General features: G+C 42.9%; 2 protein-coding genes across 4 annotated transcripts; one reads left to right on the top strand and one right to left on the bottom strand.

The window, feature by feature from the left end:
• Window positions 1–850: 850 nt before the first annotated feature.
• Window positions 851–7,724, top strand: LOC115123360 (ly6/PLAUR domain-containing protein 6-like). The gene is made up of 4 exons (XM_065020675.1): window positions 851–1,008; window positions 5,219–5,317; window positions 6,856–6,986; window positions 7,542–7,724. The coding sequence occupies exons 1-4, from the start codon at window positions 891–893 to the stop codon at window positions 7,722–7,724; spliced, it is 531 nt and encodes a 176-aa protein (XP_064876747.1). The 5' UTR covers window positions 851–890.
• Window positions 7,725–22,761: 15,037 nt separating this feature from the next.
• Window positions 22,762–26,523, bottom strand: LOC115117194 (cobalamin trafficking protein CblD-like). Of its 3 annotated transcripts, none has more exons than XM_065022814.1 (8): window positions 26,458–26,523; window positions 25,863–25,901; window positions 25,588–25,735; window positions 24,659–24,879; window positions 24,370–24,478; window positions 24,017–24,135; window positions 23,265–23,351; window positions 22,762–23,079 (listed from the first exon to the last, which is right to left on the bottom strand). In XM_065022814.1, the coding sequence occupies exons 2-8, from the start codon at window positions 25,869–25,871 to the stop codon at window positions 22,864–22,866; spliced, it is 909 nt and encodes a 302-aa protein (XP_064878886.1). In that variant the 5' UTR covers window positions 25,872–25,901; window positions 26,458–26,523; the 3' UTR covers window positions 22,762–22,863. The 3 variants fall into 3 exon arrangements, with proteins under 3 accessions (XP_064878886.1, XP_064878890.1, XP_064878888.1); XM_065022818.1 differs by lacking the exon at window positions 26,458–26,523 and adding an exon at window positions 26,258–26,296; XM_065022816.1 differs by lacking the exon at window positions 26,458–26,523 and adding an exon at window positions 26,161–26,238.
• Window positions 26,524–27,595: the final 1,072 nt, after the last annotated feature.

The raw sequence follows: 27,595 nt of genomic DNA, 5'->3' as shown, positions 1-27,595 counted from the left end.
CTGGTCCCATTTACCAGGCTCACTGGTATGGAAGTAAAGATGGTCTTTAGTGGGGCAGACACCAGTCTCCCTCCAGGCAGACCCACCATTGTCCTCTCTGGCCTGGGCTGGTAGTCAGGCTGTATATCATAGGAAAACAAAACGGACATTCCATCTCTAATCTAGTTGGTCTTCTTTTTGTCCAGCTCCTCTCATTGTTTTACAGAGTCAGGGATTAACAACATGAACATCCGATAATCTGACTGGTTATTTAGCTGTAGAGCTTCTGCTTACTTAACATGACTTCCCCATGACTTCCCCATCCTCTCTGGGTCGCTGTGTGACCGGTGGGGGCCAGGAGCCTGACCTAGAGCTGGAGCTCTCTTACTGCCATAACCATTTGTTCAGTTACAATGTGTTTTCAATGGGAGGGGAATAGGGATAGTTAGTAGTTGTAGACTATAATAGATGATTTAGTAACATATTATTAATACAGCCTTAATAACATTTAATAGATATAATATGTCGGTCCTCAAAGCAATCCTTTACCCCGTTCAAGCAACCTGAGAAAAGCCTTCATCAATCCACTTACTGTAGACTGTGATCCCAGCTTCATGGGATTCACTATAGGGTTAGTTACTGGATGCCATCTGAGTCGGGGTCTGGATGACATTTAGTTAATGAAGCAAAGCACAGCGCACACAACAGCATGAGTGAGATACAGACAACTGATCACCTACTCCGGATGTACTGATCGATCTCTCTCAATCCATCTCTTTCTTTCTCTCTGTCGCTGTCTCTCTCCAACTCTGAGGATGTTTACCTTTAATATTTTATTCACTGATTGATTTCCCTCAACAGTGTCCCGGACGTTGACCAATCAGACAGCTGCATGTGGAAGGTCTCAGCCAATGATGGAGGCCTGGCCGGCAGCCTGGGTTCTAGTTTTAACGCTAATCGTTGATTGGCTGGAAGCGGCTCAATCGCGGGACTTCACTGTGAACGACATCATCCTCCTCCATCCATCAAGTATGAATACACATGCATTGGAAATGTATTTTTGTATCAAATTGTGGTAGATGCAGTCGGACCTTTCTTTTCTTCTGGTTGAGTCTGCTGGCAATGTCTCCGTGACCTTTGAAATGAGTCATCAATACTGAGATGTGACCATTATAACAGCCAAGAGAAAGGGCATCCATCCATGACCCTCTGATCCAGAGTTCTTATGGGGGGGGCACACAGGGGCTAGTTCCCCCTCAGATTTGTCCTGTAAATGTTTAAAAATATATATATATTATTGTAATTTTATATTATTATGATTTATTTTTTGGCTCTTCTTTTATGAATTTGTCTTTAGTTCGCCCAGATAGGTTCCCAATCTCCAAACCTCATAACTAGACACCAAGAAGCCATTTCAGGCCATCAATCAAATTAGAGTCGCTATGTATAAAACAAGCTGTAGAAAGTTGGTTTCAATTTCAGTTTAATCCCCCAGAAAATACAGAACAAATATGACAACAAATATTAAGGTTCAACTCAAAATATTGTCATTGATAAAAAAACGAAAAAATGTTTTGAGAAATAAACCCCCCCAAAAAATGGTATAATCTTTGTAAATGATGCCATAAATAGGACTGGTGGAGTTATGTCACACACGCAGCTAACAAAAACATACGGAAATGTCTGCTCAAAATTACAACCAACTAATTGCAGCATTACCTGCAAAAACGGAAGAGGCAAGTGGAAGGGGGAGAAAGTAAGGAACGTTCTCTCAGCCCTGCATTAAAGAACAACATTGGTCAAAGACAATTGTGATAAATTTAAAAAGCAGTTTTATTTAAGGACCAAAAATGGACAGCTGCTCCATATAGATTACAAAATCGTTGGGGAGAGATTTCAATGTACCTATTCCATGGCACATGGTTTATAAACTGATAAGAAATATAAAAAAACACAAAACAACGCTGGATTCAAATAGATTATGATACAACATTCTTGCAAGCAATAACATTTGATCTATATGTGGGATACAGCCATCCCAGCTCTGCAGATTTTGCTGCGAAGAGACAGAATCATTAGCTCATTTGTTTTGGTACTGTCAATATGTAGCTTGTTTTTGGTCTCAGGTTCAGGAACGGCTGAAGATTTGCAACATTTGGATCTAACTCTGCAGATAGCACTGCTGGGTGATTTTAAAAGTCACAGTCAATCCATCAATAATATTTAAATCAAACCTTTATTTAACTAGGCAAGTCAGTTAAGAACAAATTCTTATTTACAATAAATATTTACTAATTTACAAACCTGGACAACGCTGGGCCCTATGGGGCTCCCAATCACGGTCGGATGTGATACAGCCTGAATTCGAACCAAGGACTGTAGTGACACCTCTTGCACTGAGATGCAGTGCCTTAGATCGCTGTGCCACTCGGAAGCCCTATATAATAATACTCTTAACAAAAATCGTTATCTTTAATTTACGATCTGTATAAACTATGAGAATAGAAAGGTTCAGAACTTTTGTGAAACATCAAAGCACAGTTGAACAATATATAAGCAAATCAAAATCCAAACAGAGATAGATGGGAGGGGTTGAGTGGAGCTTAACGGAGGGACTGAAGGGTGGGATTGTCGAAAAAAGCTGTTTCAGGTGTTTGGTGTCTTTGCCGAACACCCCCCCCCCCCCCCCCCCCAGCCATCCTCACATACTTTGTGCCCCCTCAGATCTTTGAGGTGCATGCCGCCCCTGCTCTGATCCCCAGACAAAGGTGACATGGCCACAGTTGGTAATGGTCACAGTCAGGCCTCTCTCTACCCTGCCTTCATCTTTGAAGGTACTTTCCATATCTAGATGAAGAGATTATGATAAAACAATATTTATCCACAATGCCAGTGTAGAGACATCTTCCTCATCCACTCAGAATATGTACCACTGTGTGACACAGTCTCTGGCTTACTACATCTGCGGTGTTGGGTATCAGTGAGATGTGTGCGAGTTTCCAGACGTGACTTCCTGTTTCCCATCTCTTTCTCTCTGTGAAACTGAGACGCATTCTGTCCCTCAGCCTTCAGTTCCTCAGACTACAGTACAGTATACTGGTCCACAGTGACAACTGGGCTCACCGCCACGTGAGAAGTATGGAAACGCACAGTAGCTCTAAGAGGCAGGCACGTACGAGGTCAGACCCCTAATGGTTCCCCTTCCCCTCCTCTACATCTCCCTGCAGTCAAACACTGAAATCTCATCTAATGTATTTTACCTCAGCTCTCTTGGCACAATCTGCCTTCAACATCTGATAAGCCAAGAGCTCCTATATCAGGTTTATGGTTGTTCATTTCATAGGGAAACCTGAGCTGAATTCCCCAAGAAATGCGTGTCTGTTTGGACCCACGCCCCGGCATGTACAGGGGGATAGGATGACCTTGACCAGCCCTGGGGGCTTGGGGTATGGAGGGTGGATTAGAGGGAGTATGTGTGTGTTAGTGTGTGTGTGCGAGAGTGTGTGTGTGAGTGTGAGAGTGAGTGTGTGTGAGTGTGTGTGTGTGTGTGTGTGAGACTGACAGGCAGGCAGACTTTTGTTCGTTGAGTGAAGTTTGGATGACCCTAAGACCTGTAGCTGTCTTAGTATGTGTCCCAAATGGTACGTCATTCCCTTTATAGTGCACTACTACCCCATGGGCCTTGATCAAAATTAGTGCACTATACAGGGAATAGGGTGCCATTTGGGATCCACTATATCCAATGGGAGGCCTGATTCCCAGTGTTCTTAGTATTAACATAATGGTTGCCAATTGAACAAACCAGACAAGCCTACTGTTTGATCACGGCAGATGGTCTCCATGCAAAGTTTAGTGACCATTCTATTCTAGAATCTAGACGGTTGAACTGATGGTTCATTAATTCAATTCAAACTGTATTGTCCCCTCATAATATAACACTTAATTTAACAAAGACAGTTAAATGTCCTGTGTGTACTGTAGTTAAATGTCCTGTGTGTACTGTAGTTAAATGTCCTGTGTGTACTGTAGTTAAATGTCCTGTGTGTACTGTAGTTAAATGTCCTGTGTGTACTGTAGTTAAATGTCCTGTGTGTACTGTAGTTAAATGTCCTGTATGTACTGTAGTTAAATGTCCTGTGTGTACTGTAGTTAAATGTCCTGTGTGTACTGTAGTTAAATGTCCTGTGTGTACTGTAGTTAAATGTAGTTAAATGTCCTGTGTGTACTGTAGTTAAATGTCCTGTGTGTACTGTAGTTAAATGTCCTGTATGTACTGTAGTTAAATGTCCTGTGTGTACTGTAGTTAAATGTCCTGTGTGTACTGTAGTTAAATGTCCTGTGTGTACTGTAGTTAAATGTCCTGTGTGTACTGTAGTTAAATGTCCTGTGTGTACTGTAGTTAAATGTCCTGTGTGTACTGTAGTTAAATGTCCTGTGTGTACTGTAGTTAAATGTCCTGTGTGTACTGTAGTTAAATGTCCTGTGTGTACTGTAGTTAAATGTCCTGTGTGTACTGTAGTTAAATGTCCTGTGTGTACTGTAGTTAAATGCCCTGTGTGTACTGTAGTTAAATGTCCTGTGTGTACTGTAGTTAAATGCCCTGTGTGTACTGTAGTTAAATGTATGTTTTTAAAGGAAAGTCGCTCTCTGTTTGTAGCAGCAACATCAATCCTTTGTTTGCTGTAGCTCTGAGGACTACATATCGCTGTAGCTCTGAGGACTACATATCGCTGTAGCTCTGAGGACTACATATCGCTGTAGCTCTGAGGACTACATATCGCTGTAGCTCTGAGGACTACATATCGCTGTAGCTCTGAGGACTACACATCGCTGTAGCTCTGAGGACTACACATCGCTGTAGCTCTGAGGACTACATATCGCTGTAGCTCTGAGGACTACATATCGCTGTAGCTCTGAGGACTACATATCGCTGTAGCTCTGAGGACTACACATCGCTGTAGCTCTGAGGACTACATATCGCTGTAGCTCTGAGGACTACACATCGCTGTAGCTCTGAGGACTACAACAACTCACAATTAGGAGTCAAATGTACAATTAGCATTTCTTCTATAGCTCATTGAGTAATGCCAATGTATTGATTCAGGGAAGTGGTTTTTTTCTTCATTTTGGGACATGTTATTAAATCTACCAAAAATATGTTATTAAATCTACCAAAAATATGTTATTAAATCTAGATGGTGAATAATAGACTTGTGCTCGTCTCCTCTTGTCTCCACAGCCACACCTCATCCTGGAGGGTTCAAGTGCTTCACATGTAAAGATGCACCAGACAACTACGAATGCAATCGCTGGGCTCCGGACGTATACTGCCCACGAGGTAATTACAGTAAGGTATTTCTGGTATTTACAGCCTGCTCTGTATCTATCATCAAACCCTGTTTTTCAGACCCTCCCGACTCCGTCCAGAGCAGAAATATCAATTACAGGAAAATACCAGGCTGTAAAATGAAGGGTTATCAATGTTGTCTTTGCTGGTTTCTGTATCTTATACAGTGTATTTCACTTAAGCTGGACATGTTTAGATAAGAAATTGAATTGGCAGGTTGTATAATTCCACAGGCTCTCTTCTTTTATATAGATATAATGGTTGTCTACTAAATGTCTGAAATCATTGTGAAGTTATTTGTTGCCTTAAAGATTTGATCTTAAAAGCACATTCTTTGAGTTATTAACAAATGATAAATAGTAGTTTGTCACATGAAATGTGAGGATTGGTTTAAATCACTGGAATCCATCTGAACCTCAGGCTCTTTCAGTGTTACCGTCCACTTCAGTAAGAAGTAGATTGTTAACACATGATATTCATGGAAATTAATGACATTGCTGTTGAAAAGTAAGCTACATTTGTGTTTACATTAATTGTTAACACATGATATTCATGGGAATTAATGACATTGCCGTTGAAAAGTAAGCTACATTTGCGTTTACATTAATTGTTAACACATGATATTCATGGGAATTAATGACATTGCCGTTGAAAAGTAAGCTACATTTGTGTTTACATTAATTGTTAACACATGATATTCATGGGAATTAATGACATTGCCGTTGAAAAGTAAGCTACATTTGCGTTTACATTAACTGACATACAATAATCTGACAGTGATGTGTTTTTATCATCGTTCAACTTATTGCTCATTGGTCCGTTATTTCTCAGGATTCCATAGCGTCTGAACGTTAGATCACATATATCCATCTCTCAGCTGTTATTTCTCAGGATTCCATAGTGTCTGAACGTTAGATCACATATATCCATCTCTCAGCTGTTATTTCTCAGGATTCCATAGTGTCTGAACGTTAGATCACATATATCCATCTCTCAGCTGTTATTTCTCAGGATTCCATAGTGTCTGAACGTTAGATCACATATATCCATCTCTCAGCTGTTATTTCTCAGGATTCCATAGTGTCTGAACGTTAGATCACATATATCCATCTCTCAGCTGTTATTTCTCAGGATTCCATAGTGTCTGAACGTTAGATCACATATATCCATCTCTCAGCTGTTATTTCTCAGGATTCCATAGTGTCTGAACGTTAGATCACATATATCCATCTCTCAGCTGTTATTTCTCAGGATTCCATAGTGTCTGAACGTTAGATCACATATATCCATCTCTCAGCTGTTATTTCTCAGGATTCCATAGTGTCTGAACGTTAGATCACATATATCCATCTCTCAGCTGTTATTTCTCAGGATTCCATAGTGTCTGAACGTTAGATCACATATATCCATCTCTCAGCTGTTATTTCTCAGGATTCCATAGCGTCTGAACGTTAGATCACATGTATCCATCTCTCAGCTGTAAATATTGCAGATTGCACCTTTAACGACAGTGTCTGTGTGTCTGACAGAGACCAGGTACTGCTACACCCTCCATGTGTTGGACGTCCAGGGGAACACCGTGTCTGTGGCCAAACGCTGCGTGGCCCTGGCCCACTGTCTGTCTACAGGCTGCACCCAGGACAACCATGAAGGATACAAGGTCATTCCAGAAGCCTCTTTCCTTTGAATAACATTACATTTCTGACACGGCTGCTGAAGCAACTCCTAAATGTACAAGTGCATTTCATTTACCAGGTGAGGGACTAACCAGGGGCAGTTATCCAAGGGGACACACATACAGCATGTATGGAAAGAAAGATGATGTTTGAACTTTTATTAGTAATATTTGCAGTTCAGAATGTGGCTCTCTGCTCTGTGGTGTCTGGTGTGATTTACCACACTGTCATGGTAATCCCCAGGCCCTGGTTTAGAATGATCTCACTTGGATAAGAATCTGTTCCCTTCTCAGCCGTTGTTATTTGAAGGTCTTTCTGGAAATTCCTTTGTCTGTGTTCTGTTTGTGGACTGTCTGTAGTTTGTCTGTGTTCGGTCTGTAGTCTGTCTGTGTTCGGTCTGTAGTCTGTCTGTAGTTTGTATGTGTTCTGTCTGTATATTTAGATTTTTGCTGGAAGCACCATTTGATCTATTCAAATTGTGTGTACGTGTTAACGTACTAGGTGAATAAAGGTGATTCTATCTCTTCTCCTGATTCCAGGTCTGCACTGCTTGCTGTGAAGGAAACATCTGTAACATGCAGTTGCCAAGAAACAAGACAGATGCCATCTTTTCCACCACCTCTCTCCTCCACAGCAGTAACGGTCTACTCACACACTACTGGCTGCTCACTGGCTGTCTGAGCTCTACCGTCATCAGCGTCATGCTATCCAACAGTCTATGACATCTAACACTCCTACCGTCATCAGCGTCATGCTATCCAACAGTCTATGACATCTAACACTCCTACAGTCATCAGCGTCATGCTATCCAACAGTCTATGACATCTAACACTCCTACAGTCATCAGCGTCATGCTATCCAACAGTCTATGACATCTAACTCTCCTACAGTCATCAGCGTCATGCTATCCAACAGTCTATGACATCTAACACTCCTACAGTCATCAGCGTCATGCTATCCAACAGTCTATGACATCTAACACTCCTACCGTCATCAGCGTCATGCTATCCAACAGTCTATGACATCTAAACTCCTACAGTCATCAGCGTCATGCTATCCAACAGTCTATGACATCTAACACTCCTACAGTCATCAGCGTCATGCTATCCAACAGTCTATGACATCTAACACTCCTACCGTCATCAGCGTCATGCTATCCAACAGTTTGACATCTAACACTCCTACAGTCATCAGCGTCATGCTATCCAACAGTCTATGACATCTAACACTCCTACCGTCATCAGCGTCATGCTATCCAACAGTCTGACATCTAACACTCCTACCGTCATCAGCGTCATGCTATCCAACAGTCTATGACATCTGACACTCCTACCGTCATCAGCGTCATGCTATCCAACAGTCTGACATCTAACACGCCTACCGTCATCAGCGTCATGCTATCCAACAGTCTATGACATCTAACACTCCTACCGTCATCAGCGTCATGCTATCCAACAGTCTATGACATCTAACACTCCTACCATCATCAGCGTCATGCTATCCAACAGTCTATGACATCTAACACTCCTACCGTCATCAGCGTCATGCTATCCAACAGTCTATGACATCTAACACTCCTACAGTCATCAGCGTCATGCTATCCAACAGTCTATGACATCTAACACTCCTACCGTCATCAGCGTCATGCTATCCAACAGTTTGACATCTAACACTCCTACAGTCATCAGCGTCATGCTATCCAACAGTCTATGACATCTAACACTCCTACCGTCATCAGCGTCATGCTATCCAACAGTCTGATATCTAACACTCCTACAGTCATCAGCGTCATGCTATCCAACAGTCTATGACATCTGACACTCCTACCGTCATCAGCGTCATGCTATCCAACAGTCTGACATCTAACACTCCTACCGTCATCAGCGTCATGCTATCCAACACTCCTACTGTCATCAGCGTCATGCGATCCAACAGTCTATGACATCTAACACTCCTACCGTCATCAGCGTCATGCTATCCAACAGTCTATGACATCTAACACTACTACCGTCATCAGCGTCATGCTATCCAACAGTCTATGACATCTAACACTCCTTCCGTCATCAGCGTCATGCTATCCAACAGTCTATGACATCTAACACTCCTACCGTCATCAGCGTCATGCTATCCAACAGTCTGACATCTAACACTCCTACCGTCATCAGCGTCATGCTATCCAACAGTCTATGATATCTAACACTCCTACCGTCATCAGCGTCATGCTATCCAACACTCCTACTGTCATCAGCGTCATGCTATCCAACAGTCTATGACATCTAACACTCCTACAGTCATCAGCGTCATGCTATCCAACAGTCTGACATCTAACACTCCTACCGTCATCAGCGTCATGCTATCCAACACTCCTACTGTCATCAGCGTCATGCGATCCAACAGTCTATGACATCTAACACTCCTACCGTCATCAGCGTCATGCTATCCAACAGTCTGACATCTAACACTCCTACCGTCATCAGCGTCATGCTATCCAACACTCCTACTGTCATCAGCGTCATGCGATCCAACAGTCTATGACATCTAACACTCCTACCGTCATCAGCGTCATGCTATCCAACAGTCTATGACATCTAACACTACTACCGTCATCAGCGTCATGCTATCCAACAGTCTATGACATCTAACACTCCTTCCGTCATCAGCGTCATGCTATCCAACAGTCTATGACATCTAACACTCCTACCGTCATCAGCGTCATGCTATCCAACAGTCTGACATCTAACACTCCTACCGTCATCAGCGTCATGCTATCCAACAGTCTATGACATCTAACACTCCTACAGTCATCAGCGTCATGCTATCCAACAGTCTATGACATCTAACACTCCTACCGTCATCAGCGTCATGCTATCCAACAGTTTGACATCTAACACTCCTACAGTCATCAGCGTCATGCTATCCAACAGTCTATGACATCTAACACTCCTACCGTCATCAGCGTCATGCTATCCAACACTCCTACTGTCATCAGCGTCATGCTATCCAACAGTCTATGACATCTAACACTCCTACCGTCATCAGCGTCATGCTATCCAACAGTCTATGACATCTAACACTCCTACCGTCATCAGCGTCATGCTATCCAACAGTCTATGACATCTAACACTCCTACAGTCATCAGCGTCATGCTATCCAACAGTCTATGACATCTAACACTCCTACGTCATGTCATATGAGCGTCATGCTATCCAACAGTCTATGACATCTAACACTCCTACAGTCATCAGCGTCATGCTATCCAACAGTCTATGACATCTAACACTCCTACAGTCATCAGCGTCATGCTATCCAACAGTCTATGACATCTAACACTCCTACAGTCATCAGCGTCATGCTATCCAACAGTCTATGACATCTAACACTCCTACAGTCATCAGCGTCATGCTATCAACAACAGTCAGTCTATGACATCTAACACTCCTACCGTCATCAGCGTCATGCTATCCAACAGTCTATGACATCTAACACTCCTACAGTCATCAGCGTCATGCTATCCAACAGTCTATGACATCTAACACTCCTACCGTCATCAGCGTCATGCTATCCAACAGTCTATGACATCTAACACTCCTACCGTCATCAGCGTCATGCTATCCAACAGTTTGACATCTAACACTCCTACAGTCATCAGCGTCATGCTATCCAACAGTCTATGACATCTAACACTCCTACCGTCATCAGCGTCATGCTATCCAACAGTCTATGACATCTAACACTCCTACAGTCATCAGCGTCATGCTATCCAACAGTCTATGACATCTAACACTCCTACCGTCATCAGCGTCATGCTATCCAACAGTCTGACATCTAACACTCCTACCGTCATCAGCGTCATGCTATCCAACAGTCTATGACATCTAACACTCCTACCGTCATCAGCGTCATGCTATCCAACAGTCTATGACATCTAACACTCCTTCCGTCATCAGCGTCATGCTATCCAACAGTCTATGACATCTAACACTCCTACAGTCATCAGCGTCATGCTATCCAACAGTCTATGACATCTAACACTCCTACAGTCATCAGCGTCATGCTATCCAACAGTCTATGACATCTAACACTCCTACCGTCATCAGCGTCATGCTATCCAACAGTCTGACATCTAACACTCCTACAGTCATCAGCGTCATGCTATCCAACAGTCTATGACATCTAACACTCCTACAGTCATCAGCGTCATGCTATCCAACAGTCTATGACATCTAACACTCCTTCCGTCATCAGCGTCATGCTATCCAACAGTCTATGACATCTAACACTCCTACCGTCATCAGTGTCTCCTACTCCTCATCCGTCATCAGCGTCATCATGCTATCCAACAGTCTATGACATCTAACACTCGTCTACCGTCATCAGCGTCATGCTATCCAACAGTCTATGACATCTAACACTCCTACCGTCATCAGCGTCATGCTATCCAACAGTCTATGACATCTAACACTCCTACCGTCATCAGCGTCATGCTATCCAACAGTCTGACATCTAACACTCCTACCGTCATCAGCGTCATGCTATCCAACAGTCTATGACATCTAACACTCCTACCGTCATCAGCGTCATGCTATCCAACAGTCTATGACATTAACACTCCTACCGTCATCAGCGTCATGCTATCCAACAGTCTGACATCTAACACTCCTACCGTCATCAGCGTCATGCTATCCAACAGTCTATGACATCTAACACTCCTACCGTCATCAGCGTCATGCTATCCAACACTCCTACCGTCATCAGCGTCATGCTATCCAACAGTCTATGACATCTAACACTCCTCCAGTCATCAGCGTCATGCTATCCAACAGTCTATGACATCTAACACTCCTTCCGTTATCAGCGTCATGCTATCCAACAGTCTATGACATCTAACACTCATACCGTCATCAGCGTCATGTTATCCAACAGTCTATGACATCTAACACTCCTTCCGTCTATCCAACAGCGTCATGCTATGCTATCCAACAGTCTATGACATCTAACACTCCTACCGTCATCAGCGTCATGTTATCCAACAGTCTATGACATCTAACACTCCTTCCGTCATCAGCGTCATGCTATCCAACAGTCTATGACATCTAACACTCCTACCGTCATCAGCGTCATGCTATCCAACAGTCTATGACATCTAACACTCCTTCCGTCATCAGCGTCATGTTATCCAACAGTCTATGACATCTAACACTCCTACAGTCATCAGCGTCATGCTATCCAACAGTCTATGACATCTAACACTCCTACCGTCATCAGCGTCATGCTATCCAACAGTCATGACATCTAACACTCCTACAGTCATCCTACTGTCATCAGTCATCGTCATGCTATCCAACAGTCTATGACATCTAACACTCCTTCCGTCATCAGCGTCATGCTATCCAACAGTCTATGACATCTAACACTCCTACCGTCTATCCAGTGTCATGATATCAACACTCCTATGTCATCAGCGTCATGCTATCCAACAGTCTATGACATCTAACACTCCTACCGTCATCAGTGTCATGACATCCAACACTCCTACCGTCATCAGCGTCATGCTATCCAACAGTCTATGACATCTAACACTCCTACCGTCATCAGCGTCATGCTATCCAACAGTCTATGACATCTAACACTCCTACAGTCATCAGCGTCATGCTATCCAACAGTCTATGACATCTAACACTCCTACAGTCATCAGCGTCATGCTATCCAACAGTCTATGACATCTAACACTCCTTCCGTCATCAGCGTCATGCTATCCAACAGTCTATGACATCTAACACTCCTCCAGTCATCAGCGTCATGCTATCCAACAGTCTATGACATCTAACACTCCTTCCGTCATCAGCGTCATGCTATCCAACAGTCTATGACATCTAACACTCCTACAGTCATCAGCGTCATGCTATCCAACAGTCTATGACATCTAACACTCCTACAGTCATCAGCGTCATGCTATCCAACAGTCTATGACATCTAACACTCCTTCCGTCATCAGCGTCATGCTATCCAACAGTCTATGACATCTAACACTCCTACAGTCATCAGCGTCATGCTATCCAACAGTCTATGACATCTAACACTCCTACAGTCATCAGCGTCATGCTATCCAACAGTCTATGACATCTAACACTCCTTCCGTCATCAGTGTCATGCTATCCAACAGTCTATGACATCTAACACTCCTACCGTCATCATCATGATATCCAACACTCCTACCGTCATCAGCGTCATGCTATCCAACAGTCTATGACATCTAACACTCCTACAGTCATCAGCGTCATGCTATCCAACAGTCATCTAACACTCCAGTCATCAGCGTCATGCTATCCAACAGTCTATGACATCTAACACTCCTTCCGTCATCAGCGTCATGCTATCCAACAGTCTATGACATCTAACACTCCTACCGTCATCAGCGTCATATCCAACACTCCAGTCACAGCGTCATGTCATGCTATCCAACAGTCTATGACATCTAACACTCCTACCGTCATCAGCGTCATGCTATCCAACAGTCTATGACATCTAACACCGTCATCAGCGTCATGCTATCCAACAGTCTATGACATCTAACACTCCTAGTCATCAGCGTCATGCTATCCAACAGTCTATGACATCTAACACTCCTACAGTCATCAGCGTCATGCTATCCAACAGTCTATGACATCTAACACTCCTACAGTCATCAGCGTCATGCTATCCAACAGTCTATGACATCTAACACTCCTACCGTCATCAGCGTCATGCTATCCAACAGTCTATGACATCTAACACTCCTTCCGTCATCAGCGTCATGCTATCCAACAGTCTATGACATCTAACACTCCTACAGTCATCAGCGTCATGCTATCCAACAGTCTATGATATCTAACACTCCTACAGTCATCAGCGTCATGCTATCCAACAGTCTATGACATCTAACACTCCTTCCGTCATCAGCGTCATGCTATCCAACAGTCTGACATCTAACACTCCTACAGTCATCAGCGTCATGCTATCCAACAGTCTATGATATCTAACACTCCTACAGTCATCAGCGTCATGCTATCCAACAGTCTATGACATCTAACACTCCTTCCGTCATCAGCGTCATGCTATCCAACAGTCTATGACATCTAAGACTCCTACCGTCATCAGTGTCATGATATCCAACACTCCTACCGTCATCAGCGTCATGCTATCCAACAGTCTATGACATCTAACACTCCTACAGTCATCAGCGTCATGCTATCCAACAGTCTATGATATCTAACACTCCTACAGTCATCAGCGTCATGCTATCCAACAGTCTATGACATCTAACACTCCTTCCGTCATCAGCGTCATGCTATCCAACAGTCTATGACATCTAACACTCCTACCGTCATCAGTGTCATGATATCCAACACTCCTACAGTCATCAGCGTCATGCTATCCAACAGTCTATGACATCTAACACTCCTACCGTCATCAGTGTCATGATATCCAACACTCCTACCGTCATCAGCGTCATGCTATCCAACAGTCTATGACATCTAACACTCCTAGTCATCAGCGTCATGCTATCCAACAGTCTATGACATCTAACACTCCTACAGTCATCAGCGTCATGCTATCCAACAGTCTATGACATCTAACACTCCTCCAGTCATCAGCGTCATGCTATCCAACAGTCTATGACATCTAACACTCCTTCCGTCATCAGCGTCATGCTATCCAACAGTCTATGACATCTAACACTCCTTCCGTCATCAGCGTCATGCTATCCAACAGTCTATGACATCTAACACTCCTCCAGTCATCAGCGTCATGCTATCCAACAGTCTATGACATCTAACACTCCACCGTCATCAGTGTCATGATCTATGACATCCAACATTCCTACTGTCATCAGCGTCATGCTATCCAACAGTCTATGACATCTAACACTCCTTCCGTCATCAGCGTCATGCTATCCAACAGTCTATGACATCTAACACTCCTTCCGTCATCAGCGTCATGCTATCCAACAGTCTATGACATCTAACACTCCTACAGTCATCAGCGTCATGCTATCCAACAGTCTATGACATCTAACACTCCTACAGTCATCAGCGTCATGCTATCCAACAGTCTATGACATCTAACACTCCTTCCGTCATCAGCGTCATGCTATCCAACAGTCTGACATCTAACACTCCTACAGTCATCAGCGTCATGCTATCCAACAGTCTATGATATCTAACACTCCTACAGTCATCAGCGTCATGCTATCCAACAGTCTATGACATCTAACACTCCTTCCGTCATCAGCGTCATGCTATCCAACAGTCTATGACATCTAAGACTCCTACCGTCATCAGTGTCATGATATCCAACACTCCTACCGTCATCAGCGTCATGCTATCCAACAGTCTATGACATCTAACACTCCTAGTCATCAGCGTCATGCTATCCAACAGTCTATGACATCTAACACTCCTACCGTCATCAGCGTCATGCTATCCAACAGTCTATGATATCTAACACTCCTACCGTCATCAGCGTCATGCTATCCAACAGTCTGACATCTAACACTCCTACCGTCATCAGCGTCATGCTATCCAACAGTCTATGACATCTAACACTCCTACCGTCATCAGCGTCATGCTATCCAACAGTCTATGACATTAACACTCCTACCGTCATCAGCGTCATGCTATCCAACAGTCTGACATCTAACACTCCTACCGTCATCAGCGTCATGCTATCCAACAGTCTATGACATCTAACACTCCTACCGTCATCTCATGACATCTAACACTCCTACCGTCATCATCAGCTATCAACACTCCTACCGTCATCAGCGTCATGCTATCCAACAGTCTATGACATCTAACACTCCTCCAGTCATCAGCGTCATGCTATCCAACAGTCTATGACATCTAACACTCCTTCCGTTATCAGCGTCATGCTATCCAACAGTCTATGACATCTAACACTCATACCGTCATCAGCGTCATGTTATCCAACAGTCTATGACATCTAACACTCCTTCCGTCATCAGCGTCATGCTATCCAACAGTCTATGACATCTAACACTCCTACCGTCATCAGCGTCATGCTATCCAACAGTCTATGACATCTAACACTCCTTCCGTCATCAGCGTCATGCTATCCAACAGTCTATGACATCTAACACTCCTTCCGTTATCAGCGTCATGCTATCCAACAGTCTATGACATCTAACACTCATACCGTCATCAGCGTCATGTTATCCAACAGTCTATGACATCTAACACTCCTACCGTCATCAGCGTCATGTTATCCAACAGTCTATGACATCTAACACTCCTACAGTCATCAGCGTCATGCTATCCAACAGTCTATGATATCTAACACTCCTACCGTCATCAGCGTCATGCTATCCAACACTCCTACTGTCATCAGCGTCATGCTATCCAACAGTCTATGACATCTAACACTCCTTCCGTTATCAGCGTCATGCTATCCAACAGTCTATGACATCTAACACTCCTACCGTCATCAGCGTCATGCTATCCAACAGTCTATGACATCTAACACTCCTCCAGTCATCAGCGTCATGCTATCCAACAGTCTATGACATCTAACACTCCTTCCGTCATCAGCGTCATGCTATCCAACAGTCTATGACATCTAACACTCCTACAGTCATCAGCGTCATGCTATCCAACAGTCTATGACATCTAACACTCCTTCCGTCATCAGCGTCATGCTATCCAACAGTCTATGACATCTAACACTCCTACCGTCATCAGCGTCATGCTATCCAACAGCCTATGACATCTAACACTCCTCCAGTCATCAGCGTCATGCTATCCAACAGTCTATGACATCTAACACTCCTTCCGTCATCAGTGTCATGCTATCCAACAGCCTATGACATCTAACACTCCTCCAGTCATCAGCGTCATGCTATCCAACAGTCTATGACATCTAACACTCCTTCCGTCATCAGTGTCATGCTATCCAACAGTCTATGACATCTAACACTCCTACAGTCATCAGCGTCATGCTATCCAACAGTCTATGACATCTAACACTCCTTCCGTCATCAGCGTCATGCTATCCAACAGTCTGACATCTAACACTCCTACAGTCATCAGCGTCATGCTATCCAACAGTCTATGATATCTAACACTCCTACAGTCATCAGCGTCATGCTATCCAACAGTCTATGACATATAACACTCCTTCCGTCATCAGCGTCATGCTATCCAACAGTCTATGACATCTAACACTCCTACCGTCATCAGTGTCATGATATCCAACACTCCTACCGTCATCAGCGTCATGCTATCCAACAGTCTATGACATCTAACACTCCTACCGTCATCAGTGTCATGATATCCAACACTCCTACCGTCATCAGCGCCATGCTATCCAACAGTCTATGACATCTAACACTCCTAGTCATCAGCGTCATGCTATCCAACAGTCTATGACATCTAACACTCCTACAGTCATCAGCGTCATGCTATCCAACAGTCTATGATATCTAACACTCCTACAGTCATCAGCGTCATGCTATCCAACAGTCTATGACATCTAACACTCCTTCCGTCATCAGCGTCATGCTATCCAACAGTCTATGACATCTAACACTCCTCCAGTCATCAGCGTCATGCTATCCAACAGTCTATGACATCTAACACTCCTTCCGTCATCAGCGTCATGCTATCCAACAGTCTATGACATCTAACACTCCTACAGTCATCAGCGTCATGCTATCCAACAGTCTATGATATCTAACACTCCTACAGTCATCAGCGTCATGCTATCCAACAGTCTATGACATCTAACACTCCTTCCGTCATCAGCGTCATGCTATCCAACAGTCTGACATCTAACACTCCTACAGTCATCAGCGTCATGCTATCCAACAGTCTATGATATCTAACACTCCTACAGTCATCAGCGTCATGCTATCCAACAGTCTATGACATCTAACACTCCTTCCGTCATCAGCGTCATGCTATCCAACAGTCTATGACATCTAAGACTCCTACCGTCATCAGTGTCATCAGTGTCATGATATCCAACACTCCTACCGTCATCAGCGTCATGCTATCCAACAGTCTATGACATCTAACACTCCTACAGTCATCAGCGTCATGCTATCCAACAGTCTATGATATCTAACACTCCTACAGTCATCAGCGTCATGCTATCCAACAGTCTATGACATCTAACACTCCTTCCGTCATCAGCGTCATGCTATCCAACAGTCTATGACATCTAACACTCCTACCGTCATCAGTGTCATGATATCCAACACTCCTACAGTCATCAGCGTCATGCTATCCAACAGTCTATGACATCTAACACTCCTACCGTCATCAGTGTCATGATATCCAACACTCCTACCGTCATCAGCGTCATGCTATCCAACAGTCTATGACATCTAACACTCCTAGTCATCAGCGTCATGCTATCCAACAGTCTATGACATCTAACACTCCTACAGTCATCAGCGTCATGCTATCCAACAGTCTATGACATCTAACACTCCTCCAGTCATCAGCGTCATGCTATCCAACAGTCTATGACATCTAACACTCCTTCCGTCATCAGCGTCATGCTATCCAACAGTCTATGACATCTAACACTCCTTCCGTCATCAGCGTCATGCTATCCAACAGTCTATGACATCTAACACTCCTCCAGTCATCAGCGTCATGCTATCCAACAGTCTATGACATCTAACACTCCTACCGTCATCAGTGTCATGATATCCAACATTCCTACTGTCATCAGCGTCATGCTATCCAACAGTCTATGACATCTAACACTCCTTCCGTCATCAGCGTCATGCTATCCAACAGTCTATGACATCTAACACTCCTTCCGTCATCAGCGTCATGCTATCCAACAGTCTATGACATCTAACACTCCTACAGTCATCAGCGTCATGCTATCCAACAGTCTATGATATCTAACACTCCTACAGTCATCAGCGTCATGCTATCCAACAGTCTATGACATCTAACACTCCTTCCGTCATCAGCGTCATGCTATCCAACAGTCTGACATCTAACACTCCTACAGTCATCAGCGTCATGCTATCCAACAGTCTATGATATCTAACACTCCTACAGTCATCAGCGTCATGCTATCCAACAGTCTATGACATCTAACACTCCTTCCGTCATCAGCGTCATGCTATCCAACAGTCTATGACATCTAAGACTCCTACCGTCATCAGTGTCATGATATCCAACACTCCTACCGTCATCAGCGTCATGCTATCCAACAGTCTATGACATCTAACACTCCTAGTCATCAGCGTCATGCTATCCAACAGTCTATGACATCTAACACTCCTACAGTCATCAGCGTCATGCTATCCAACAGTCTATGATATCTAACACTCCTACAGTCATCAGCGTCATGCTATCCAACAGTCTATGACATCTAACACTCCTTCCGTCATCAGCGTCATGCTATCCAACAGTCTATGACATCTAACACTCCTACCGTCATCAGTGTCATGATATCCAACACTCCTACAGTCATCAGCGTCATGCTATCCAACAGTCTATGACATCTAACACTCCTACCGTCATCAGTGTCATGATATCCAACACTCCTACCGTCATCAGCGTCATGCTATCCAACAGTCTATGACATCTAACACTTCTAGTCATCAGCGTCATGCTATCCAACAGTCTATGACATCTAACACTCCTACAGTCATCAGCGTCATGCTATCCAACAGTCTATGACATCTAACACTCCTCCAGTCATCAGCGTCATGCTATCCAACAGTCTATGACATCTAACACTCCTTCCGTCATCAGCGTCATGCTATCCAACAGTCTATGACATCTAACACTCCTTCCGTCATCAGCGTCATGCTATCCAACAGTCTATGACATCTAACACTCCTTCCGTCATCAGCGTCATGCTATCCAACAGTCTATGACATCTAACACTCCTCCAGTCATCAGCGTCATGCTATCCAACAGTCTATGACATCTAACACTCCTACCGTCATCAGTGTCATGATATCCAACATTCCTACTGTCATCAGCGTCATGCTGTCCAACAGTCTATGACATCTAACACTCCTAGTCATCGTCAGTCAGTCTATGACATCTAACACTCCTCCAGTCATGCTATCCAACAGTCTATGACATCTAACACTCCTCCCGTCATCCAACAGTCTATGACATCTAACACTCCTACCGTCATCAGTGTCATGATATCCAACATTCCTACTGTCATCAGCGTCATGCTATCCAACAGTCTATGACATCTAACACTCCTTCTGCATGGTAGAGCAAGTAGATGTACAGTTTGATCACCAGATATTTGGTGTTATAATTTTATGAAGTTGCTTTTCTGTTGTTTAATTTATTAAATTTTTCCTATTTTTTAACCGAGACAGTATTGACGGAATCTTCTAGATTTTGTCTCATCGTAAGAAGTTCTCCTGTTATATTTACTGGATTCTATGTGCAGTATGTGATATATGTACATAGTATTTATTTTGTATAATACATTTAACAATTGTTAAATACCTGTAGTTAACATTGGATTCAGGTAGAATGAAAAGTGAACTAGGTTGCAGTGCGGTGTTTTTGTTCCTGGAGTCGTGTGATTGGTTGGTTTAGGCTGTGTGCCCACCATACCCATGAGACTGATGATAATTTCCTCTCAACCCATTGGCTATCTGGCGCTGGAAGATATGAGTGTCAACCATAACACTACAACGTTGTAATGTTTCTGTATTTCTTACAGTTCTGTCCAATAGAAAGGTTGCCACTTATTGATTAGCATGTCGTCTTGAGGATGAAGGCGAAAACATCCTGTACTGATCCCATAGGTTTGGTATACATTGTGTTCACCATTAAATGTATTATACCAGGTTTGGTATACATTGTGTTCACCATTAAATGTATTGTTTGCCTGAACATGTTTCTACAGTATAAACAGTATCCACATAACCAGATAGTGTAGTTTGTGGAATGCAAGATATTTTAGATCCCGCATGAGGCGTGTGGAGTCAGACTGAGGTAAGGTTTCACAGTTAAGGTAACATTAGGCAGAAATACAACGAAAGGTTTGGAGCTTAGAGGTGCAGAAAAAAGGGACCATTCTAACAGCCCTCTTTTTCTCTCCTCTGCTTTCCTCTCCAGGAAGTAAAAAGGTCTTTCTCAGAGCCTCTGCGTCCAGGAGGTGTAGTTTAAAAGCCTTGTGAAGGAGATTATGTTAAGCTGCAGGGGTGTTCATTTTAAAGGACTTCCTTTATCTGATTCTGGCTGACAGACTGGATGGTCACAGTTCCAAACCAAACCAATCAGTCCTTCTCAAATCAGTGTTTAGCCTAAAGTTTTTAGAGGTGTGAAATGAGATGTTTCTCTTACCCAAACAACATACTCTTTGTCCTGCGAACACTTTACTAAAAGAGAAGGCCCAGCTCGCCTCCCTACCACTGAGGAAGTACAGTTCCCGCTCAGCCCAGTCAAAACTGTTCGCTGCTCTGGCCCCCCAATGGTGGAACAAACTCCCTCACGACGCCAGGACAGCGGAGTCAATCACCACCTTCCGGAGACACCTGAAACCCCACCTCTTTAAGGAATACCTAGGATAGGATAAAGTAATCCTTCTCACCCCCCCCCCTTAAGATTTAGATGCACTATTGTAAAGTGGCTGCTCCACTGGATGTCATAAGGTGAATGCACCAATTTGTAAGTCGCTCTGGATAAGAGCGTCTGCTAAATGACTTAAATGTAAATGTAATATATTTTTATGGGACTCCCAATCACGGCCGGTTCAGATACAGCATGGATTCGAACACCTGTAGCACTGAGATGCAGAGTAACGCATTACCTCAAGGCCAGGCATATTCATTTCAATTTCTCCTAGTGTTTGTGTTCCCTAATTAGCGCTAGGAAATTAGCAAAAAGTTAATTGCATTGTATGCAAGGAGGACAGAGGACAAACTGAAAATCTCTTTTGGATTAGCTATTCATTATTTTGTTTAGTGTTGTGTGTTGCCTCACAAGTCGCTACTTTCTTACTTACATTAGATGATTGAATAATTAAATGACTGAATGATGTGTGTACCATACCAGCAACAGACATTTTAATTCATTTTGGTGGAAACGTACAACAGACTCCTCCAAGACACCATATTTCTATTCCCATTGTGCAAGTGAAGGAAAACCCTGTACAGTAACAATACTCTGTAGACACTAGATTAGTCTGAAAGTGTTAACTATATTAGACTAGATTCAATCCGTAGTGCTGAATTTGAGTGTTACAGCACGATATAAATGTAAAGATTATTTCAGATTGAACTGAGATATGCAGCGTTTACCGTGAATGCGGAACATTGCCTTCGGAGTTATATCTCACGGCTCTTCTGCACCAAGGCCAGAAAAAGGGCCCTCAGTCAAAGGTAGCTAGGTGGTTTATTGGGTGTTAAAACACAGCTGTCAAAGGGATCTTCCTCAGTCAAGTCTTTATGATATCATCAGAGTCAACGAAAGATCGCAGCACTACTGTACGCAACCTACCTGTCTACTTCCAAGTACATAGTTATATAGCCTGGTCCCAGATCTGTTTGTGTCCTCTGACCAACTTTGGCAGCACTAACAGAACAACACAAACAGATCTGGGACCAGGTTAACATAGTTAGGCATGCGTCTGAAGACAACAACCCATTAGAACTTCCTCTCCATGCTGGTGTGGTGAAGACAACGGCATAATGGGCAACGCTTTTCCTCCAAAACAATCCAGAGTGAACAAACAGAGGTCAGGGCACAAACAGTCTTTTGGATAGTGAGATACATCATCAAACAGAGGTCAGGGCACAAACAGTCTTTTGGATAGTGAGATACATCATTCTCACATGGTGATAATAAAATATAAAAACTAGTCCCCGTCTTCAAATGCACTTGACTGGCCTTGAAGTCTTTCCATGACGTGACTGTTAGCAGGTGCGGTGGTGAAAACAGTTCCAACAAACGTAGGTGTTCCCCTCAGGACGTGACGGATAACTGTGCAGGATCCAGAGGCCTCGATGTGGAAACCTAGACGGCTCCACTCCTCCTCTTTGAGTAGTGGGTGGTTGGAGTGAGATCCAAAGAACTGTGGGACAAGACAAAGGAATGATGTGGTTGTCTTGAAGACTACATACTGTCTCCTGGAAAATATCTCAGATTGATGAAGCACAGTAAACAGTACATGAATATTACATATGTATTACACATTATATAGATATTTTGACATAAACAATGAATAAACAAACAAAATCAGGTAGGAGAACAACTCACAGCTGATCCTGATGAGGGGTCAATGAAGTCAGCCCAGAAGCCAGCTGTCCACAGAGCAAAGCAGATTTCCTTAGCACCACTAACAAACTGGGAAATAACAGAAAACATCCATTATCTGTCAGTAGTCAAACTAACTGAAATGAAAACATCTAGTATCTGTCAGTAGTCAAACTAACTGAAATAACAGAAAACATCTAGTATCTGTCAGTAGTCAAACTAACTGAAATAACAGAAAACATCTAGTATCTGTCAGTAGTCAAACTAACAGAAAACATCTAGTATCTGTCAGTAGTCAAACTAACTGAAAACATCTAGTATCTGTCAGTAGTCAAACTAACTGAAAACATCTAGTATCTGTCAGTAGTCAAACTAACAGAAAACATCTAGTATCTGTCAGTAGTCAAACTAACTGAAAACATCTAGTATCTGTCAGTAGTCAAACTAACTGAAAACATCTAGTATCTGTCAGTAGTCAAACTAACTGAAAACATCTAGTATCTGTCAGTAGTCAAACTAACTGAAAACATCTAGTATCTGTCAGTAGTCAAACTAACTGAAAACATCTAGTATCTGTCAGTAGTCAAACTAACTGACAGACAAGAAAACAGTTCCCCAATAAAGGGGAGGTAGAGTAAGACCTTCAATAAGTACGCAGGTCTACAACTCCAAAATGTGATGGCAGAATCATTTACTGAAATGAGTATCACTGAATCCATATCAATGGGAAACAACCAGTGGACATTCCAACTCACTTTGTGAAGTAGCTGTTCTCTGTCGATCACTTCTTTGTCGATCACCTCACATCTCGTGTGTTTCACCGTGACAACAGTGATGGCGCTGGCTGGGGCCGAGGGGAAATAGGATTCAAACTCTAACAGAGGAAATGAAGAGACGTGTTACACATTCAACTGCTAGCTAGCCAATAGGCCTACAGAAAAGTCATCTATCACCCACTTGGACAACATTAGTGACGTTAGCAATACAGTTACTTCCCCTAGTGGACATGGCTGTATGCAATATAAACTATCTGACGTGTGTGGGCTGCGGTTGATAAAACATGACATGAATAGTTCATGTTTTGATAAGTATGACTACACCATGCTACCTTTCTTCAGCAGCTCAGGACAGGTCTGTATAGAACAGTCCACATTGGGCTGATCAAAGTAGTGCTCTGCCTTGCGGACGCTCCTCGATAACATGTGACCAATTTTGCCCTACAAAGAAAAAACATTAAGTATTCAACATATAACTCTACCAGTATGAAACATAATAGAAATGTTTTAAATTATATAAATATATTTTTGAAATGTTTAAGAATAATATCCATTTTTATTTACAATTGAATAAGGACACGTTTCTTTTAGTTAAGGAGTTATTGTGAGTGACGTATTTACCTGAAACTCGCTGACAAACTGGGCCATTACAAACTCATGTCTCTCGTTGCTAGTAGCAGCAGTCAGAACGTCAGGTACCGTCCTGTGGACTGGGCCTTTAATCCTCTGGTCTGCCATGCCTTCCAGGTGAAAGTCAAAGCCTGAGTTACCTGGCAACTGGAAGCGCTGGTCCTGGGGGCCAAAGGGTCCCATGTTCTCATCAGGCCATACTGTCCTAGGGCCTGGTAGGGAGAAAGAGGAGTATATCACAATAATGTTAAATCTGTTTGACAATGTATGTTCTGACTAACAGAAGCTATAGTTATGTAAAGTTTGAGATCATTTTCTCAATTTAATTTTTAATGCATACAGTGCATTCGGAATGTATTCAGACCACATAACTTGTAACTAACATCTTGTTACATTACAGCCTTATTCTAAAATTCAATCAATTCATCAATCTACACACAATACCCCATAATGACAAAGCAAAAACCTTTTGTATTATTTCTTTCCAAATCATGTCCAACCAATTGAATTTACCACAGGTGGACTCCAGTCAAGTTGTAGAAACATCTCAAGGATGATCAGTGGAAACAGGATGCACCTGAGCTCAATTTCAAGTCTCATAGAAAAGGGTTGGAAAACTTACGTAAATATGGTATTTCTGTTTTAATTTTTTTAATGAATTTGCACCAAAAGAATATAACCTGTTTTTGCTTTGTCATGATTGGGTGGTGTGTAGAGTAATGAGGGATTTTTTAAATATAATACATTTTAGAATAAGTCTGTAACGTAACAAAATGTGGAAAATAGGAAGGGGTCTGAATACTTTCCGAACTCACTGTAATTACAATTCATAACTCAAAAACGCACAGGCCAAAATACGGTCACAGTTAGTCGAAAATAACAAATGAACCAGTGTTGTGGTCGATATAGCAGTAGCCTACCTGAGTCTGAGTCCCCCCGTGACACGACAAAATAAGGCTCATCAGAACCAGCAGCTGAGAAGGTTCGTATCCAGCCCACCCTGAGTGCAGCTAGGGCCTGACGCCCTGACGACTGGGTCATCACCAGCCGGGCTCGGCCACACAGCACCTACACGGTTATTAATCAAATCAATCAATCAGAGGAAAAGCGTCAAGCACCCTAGCTACAGTATTATAGCACAATACTATTACATTACCGTCTAATATATGTTGTAATGTAAAGGTTTAGTACTTACACTAGTCATCCCGGTGGCCCTCTGTCACTAGTTTTACACCTGAAGATGTGGAAAGAAGATGGATACTACATGTGACATTACATAATAGGACAGCTAATAACCCATGCAGCACAGGCAGAATACAGCAGACAGTTAGGAAATATAATTGAATTGATCAAAGGTGAACTTTATGTTGCAAGTTAGCTTGTACGGTTATATACTATGAGTGTTGCCTTAGCGATTGCGTCATATTGTTGTTTACTGCTATGCGTTTGACTATCTAGCAAGTGAAAAGGGACAGAAACAAGATGATACATACGTATTCGATACAGCTAACTAGTGTTGTTGTTGACAACTGGCAATGAAAGACAGCCTGGCTATGCTGATTAGCTTGGTAGCTAAAAGAGCTGACATACAAGTCCAGTCTTGTTTGTTTTGATCGGCTGCACTCTCACTTCCCGTTTGCGACAGACGTAAGTTTGAGATGACAATTTCATAGTTTTCAAAGTTAAATTTCAATGTAAACATACACCATTACAACACGATGATATGCGTTAAGTTCCTGAAATATTCGCGTTAATGTGTGCTGTTATGTAAAGGAACATAATGTTCTTACCTAATCAGACGACTATGTACGCTGCAGCACGTCCGCACGTATGCGAGTTCACATGACTTGAGAACAGTATACGACGAGGGACAATCCGAGCTTTTTGAGTGTATGTGTTATTAGAGGATGTCCGTCAGATGGCAGCATATCTACACGAATCAGGAAAAGTCCTTAAAAAAAATGTATAATGGAAAAAGGCCACCTAGGTCGACCTTGTTGAAATTGTGATAGCTATAATCACAAAAAAATTAGTCTACTGATTACTAGACCTCTGTGCAGTAAGTAATATACTACTTGACAACTAAGGCATATCTTTTAGGGTATTGGAAATAATTATAATCAGTGACTCCATTCACCATCCATCCGTCTCCCACTGAGCTATAGGCTTGACCTCCCATAGAGATGTATTATTGCAGCCTCCCTCTTTATAATACATTATCATACAATCAGAAGGTATTTTCCTTTGCGGCCAATGATATAACCATACAGCCTGCTCTATTGTGGACTGACCTTCCACCACCAGTAGACAGAGAGAAGTTGGATGTGAAGAGTCAATGTATTTTCCCCTGAGCAGACTCTTTCATCTAAACTGACTCAAAGTACCCTGAGTGCATACTGTACATTTATAGAATGTGTATGTGATCCATGTGGGAATTGAACCCACAACCTTGCCATTGCTAGCACCACACTCTTACCAAATGAGCCCTGAGTTCTGAATCTGATGACCACGACAGAGCTGAGAGCTAGCTAAGGTCAGTTGGGACAAGGGGGGACATTCGACGAGGGTATAAACACGGCCTTTCAGAGAGCCTGTCACTGTCAGGTCCCCTGTGGCCGGGAGGGTTGACACACTGAGTGACACTTTCACAGAGCTGAGAGGAAGTGGAGTGGGGAGTTATGGGACTTTTGCTCCGGGGCTTTAGTGCTGGAGGAGGTCTCTCTCTTTCTCTTCCACCTGTATTTCTCTCTCTCCCTGTCCCTCTCCCTCTCCCTGTCTCTCTCCCTGTCCCTCTCCCTCTCCCTGTCCCTCTCCCTGTCCCTCTCCCTCTCCCTGTCCCTCTCCCTGTCCCTTTTTCTCTTTTTCTCTGCGTGTGTTCATGTGACTGGTGTGTGCTTATCAATGTGTGTGTGAGTTTTCTCTCTCTCT

The sequence above is a fragment of the Oncorhynchus nerka genome, linkage group LG2, assembly GCF_034236695.1.
Source record: "Oncorhynchus nerka isolate Pitt River linkage group LG2, Oner_Uvic_2.0, whole genome shotgun sequence".
NCBI classification, from domain to species: Eukaryota; Metazoa; Chordata; class Actinopteri; order Salmoniformes; family Salmonidae; genus Oncorhynchus; species Oncorhynchus nerka.
Note: the sequence above shows the minus strand (reverse complement) of the source record. Positions and strands in the feature narration are given on the sequence as shown.

Bases quoted from the DNA above. Each gene is read 5' to 3' on its own strand.
- LOC115123360 (XM_065020675.1), top strand. From the start codon at position 891: ATGATGGAGGCCTGGCCGGCAGCCTGGGTTCTAGTTTTAACGCTAATC. The intron at 1,009-5,218 runs GTATGAATACAC...TTGTCTCCACAG, and splicing joins CATCCTCCTCCATCCATCAA to CCACACCTCATCCTGGAGGG. The intron at 6,987-7,541 runs GTCATTCCAGAA...TCCTGATTCCAG, and splicing joins ACAACCATGAAGGATACAAG to GTCTGCACTGCTTGCTGTGA.
- LOC115117194 (XM_065022814.1), bottom strand. The intron at 24,479-24,658 runs GTAAATACGTCA...TTTTCTTTGTAG, and splicing joins AGTTTGTCAGCGAGTTTCAG to GGCAAAATTGGTCACATGTT. The intron at 24,136-24,369 runs GTAGCATGGTGT...TTCCTCTGTTAG, and splicing joins TCCTGAGCTGCTGAAGAAAG to AGTTTGAATCCTATTTCCCC.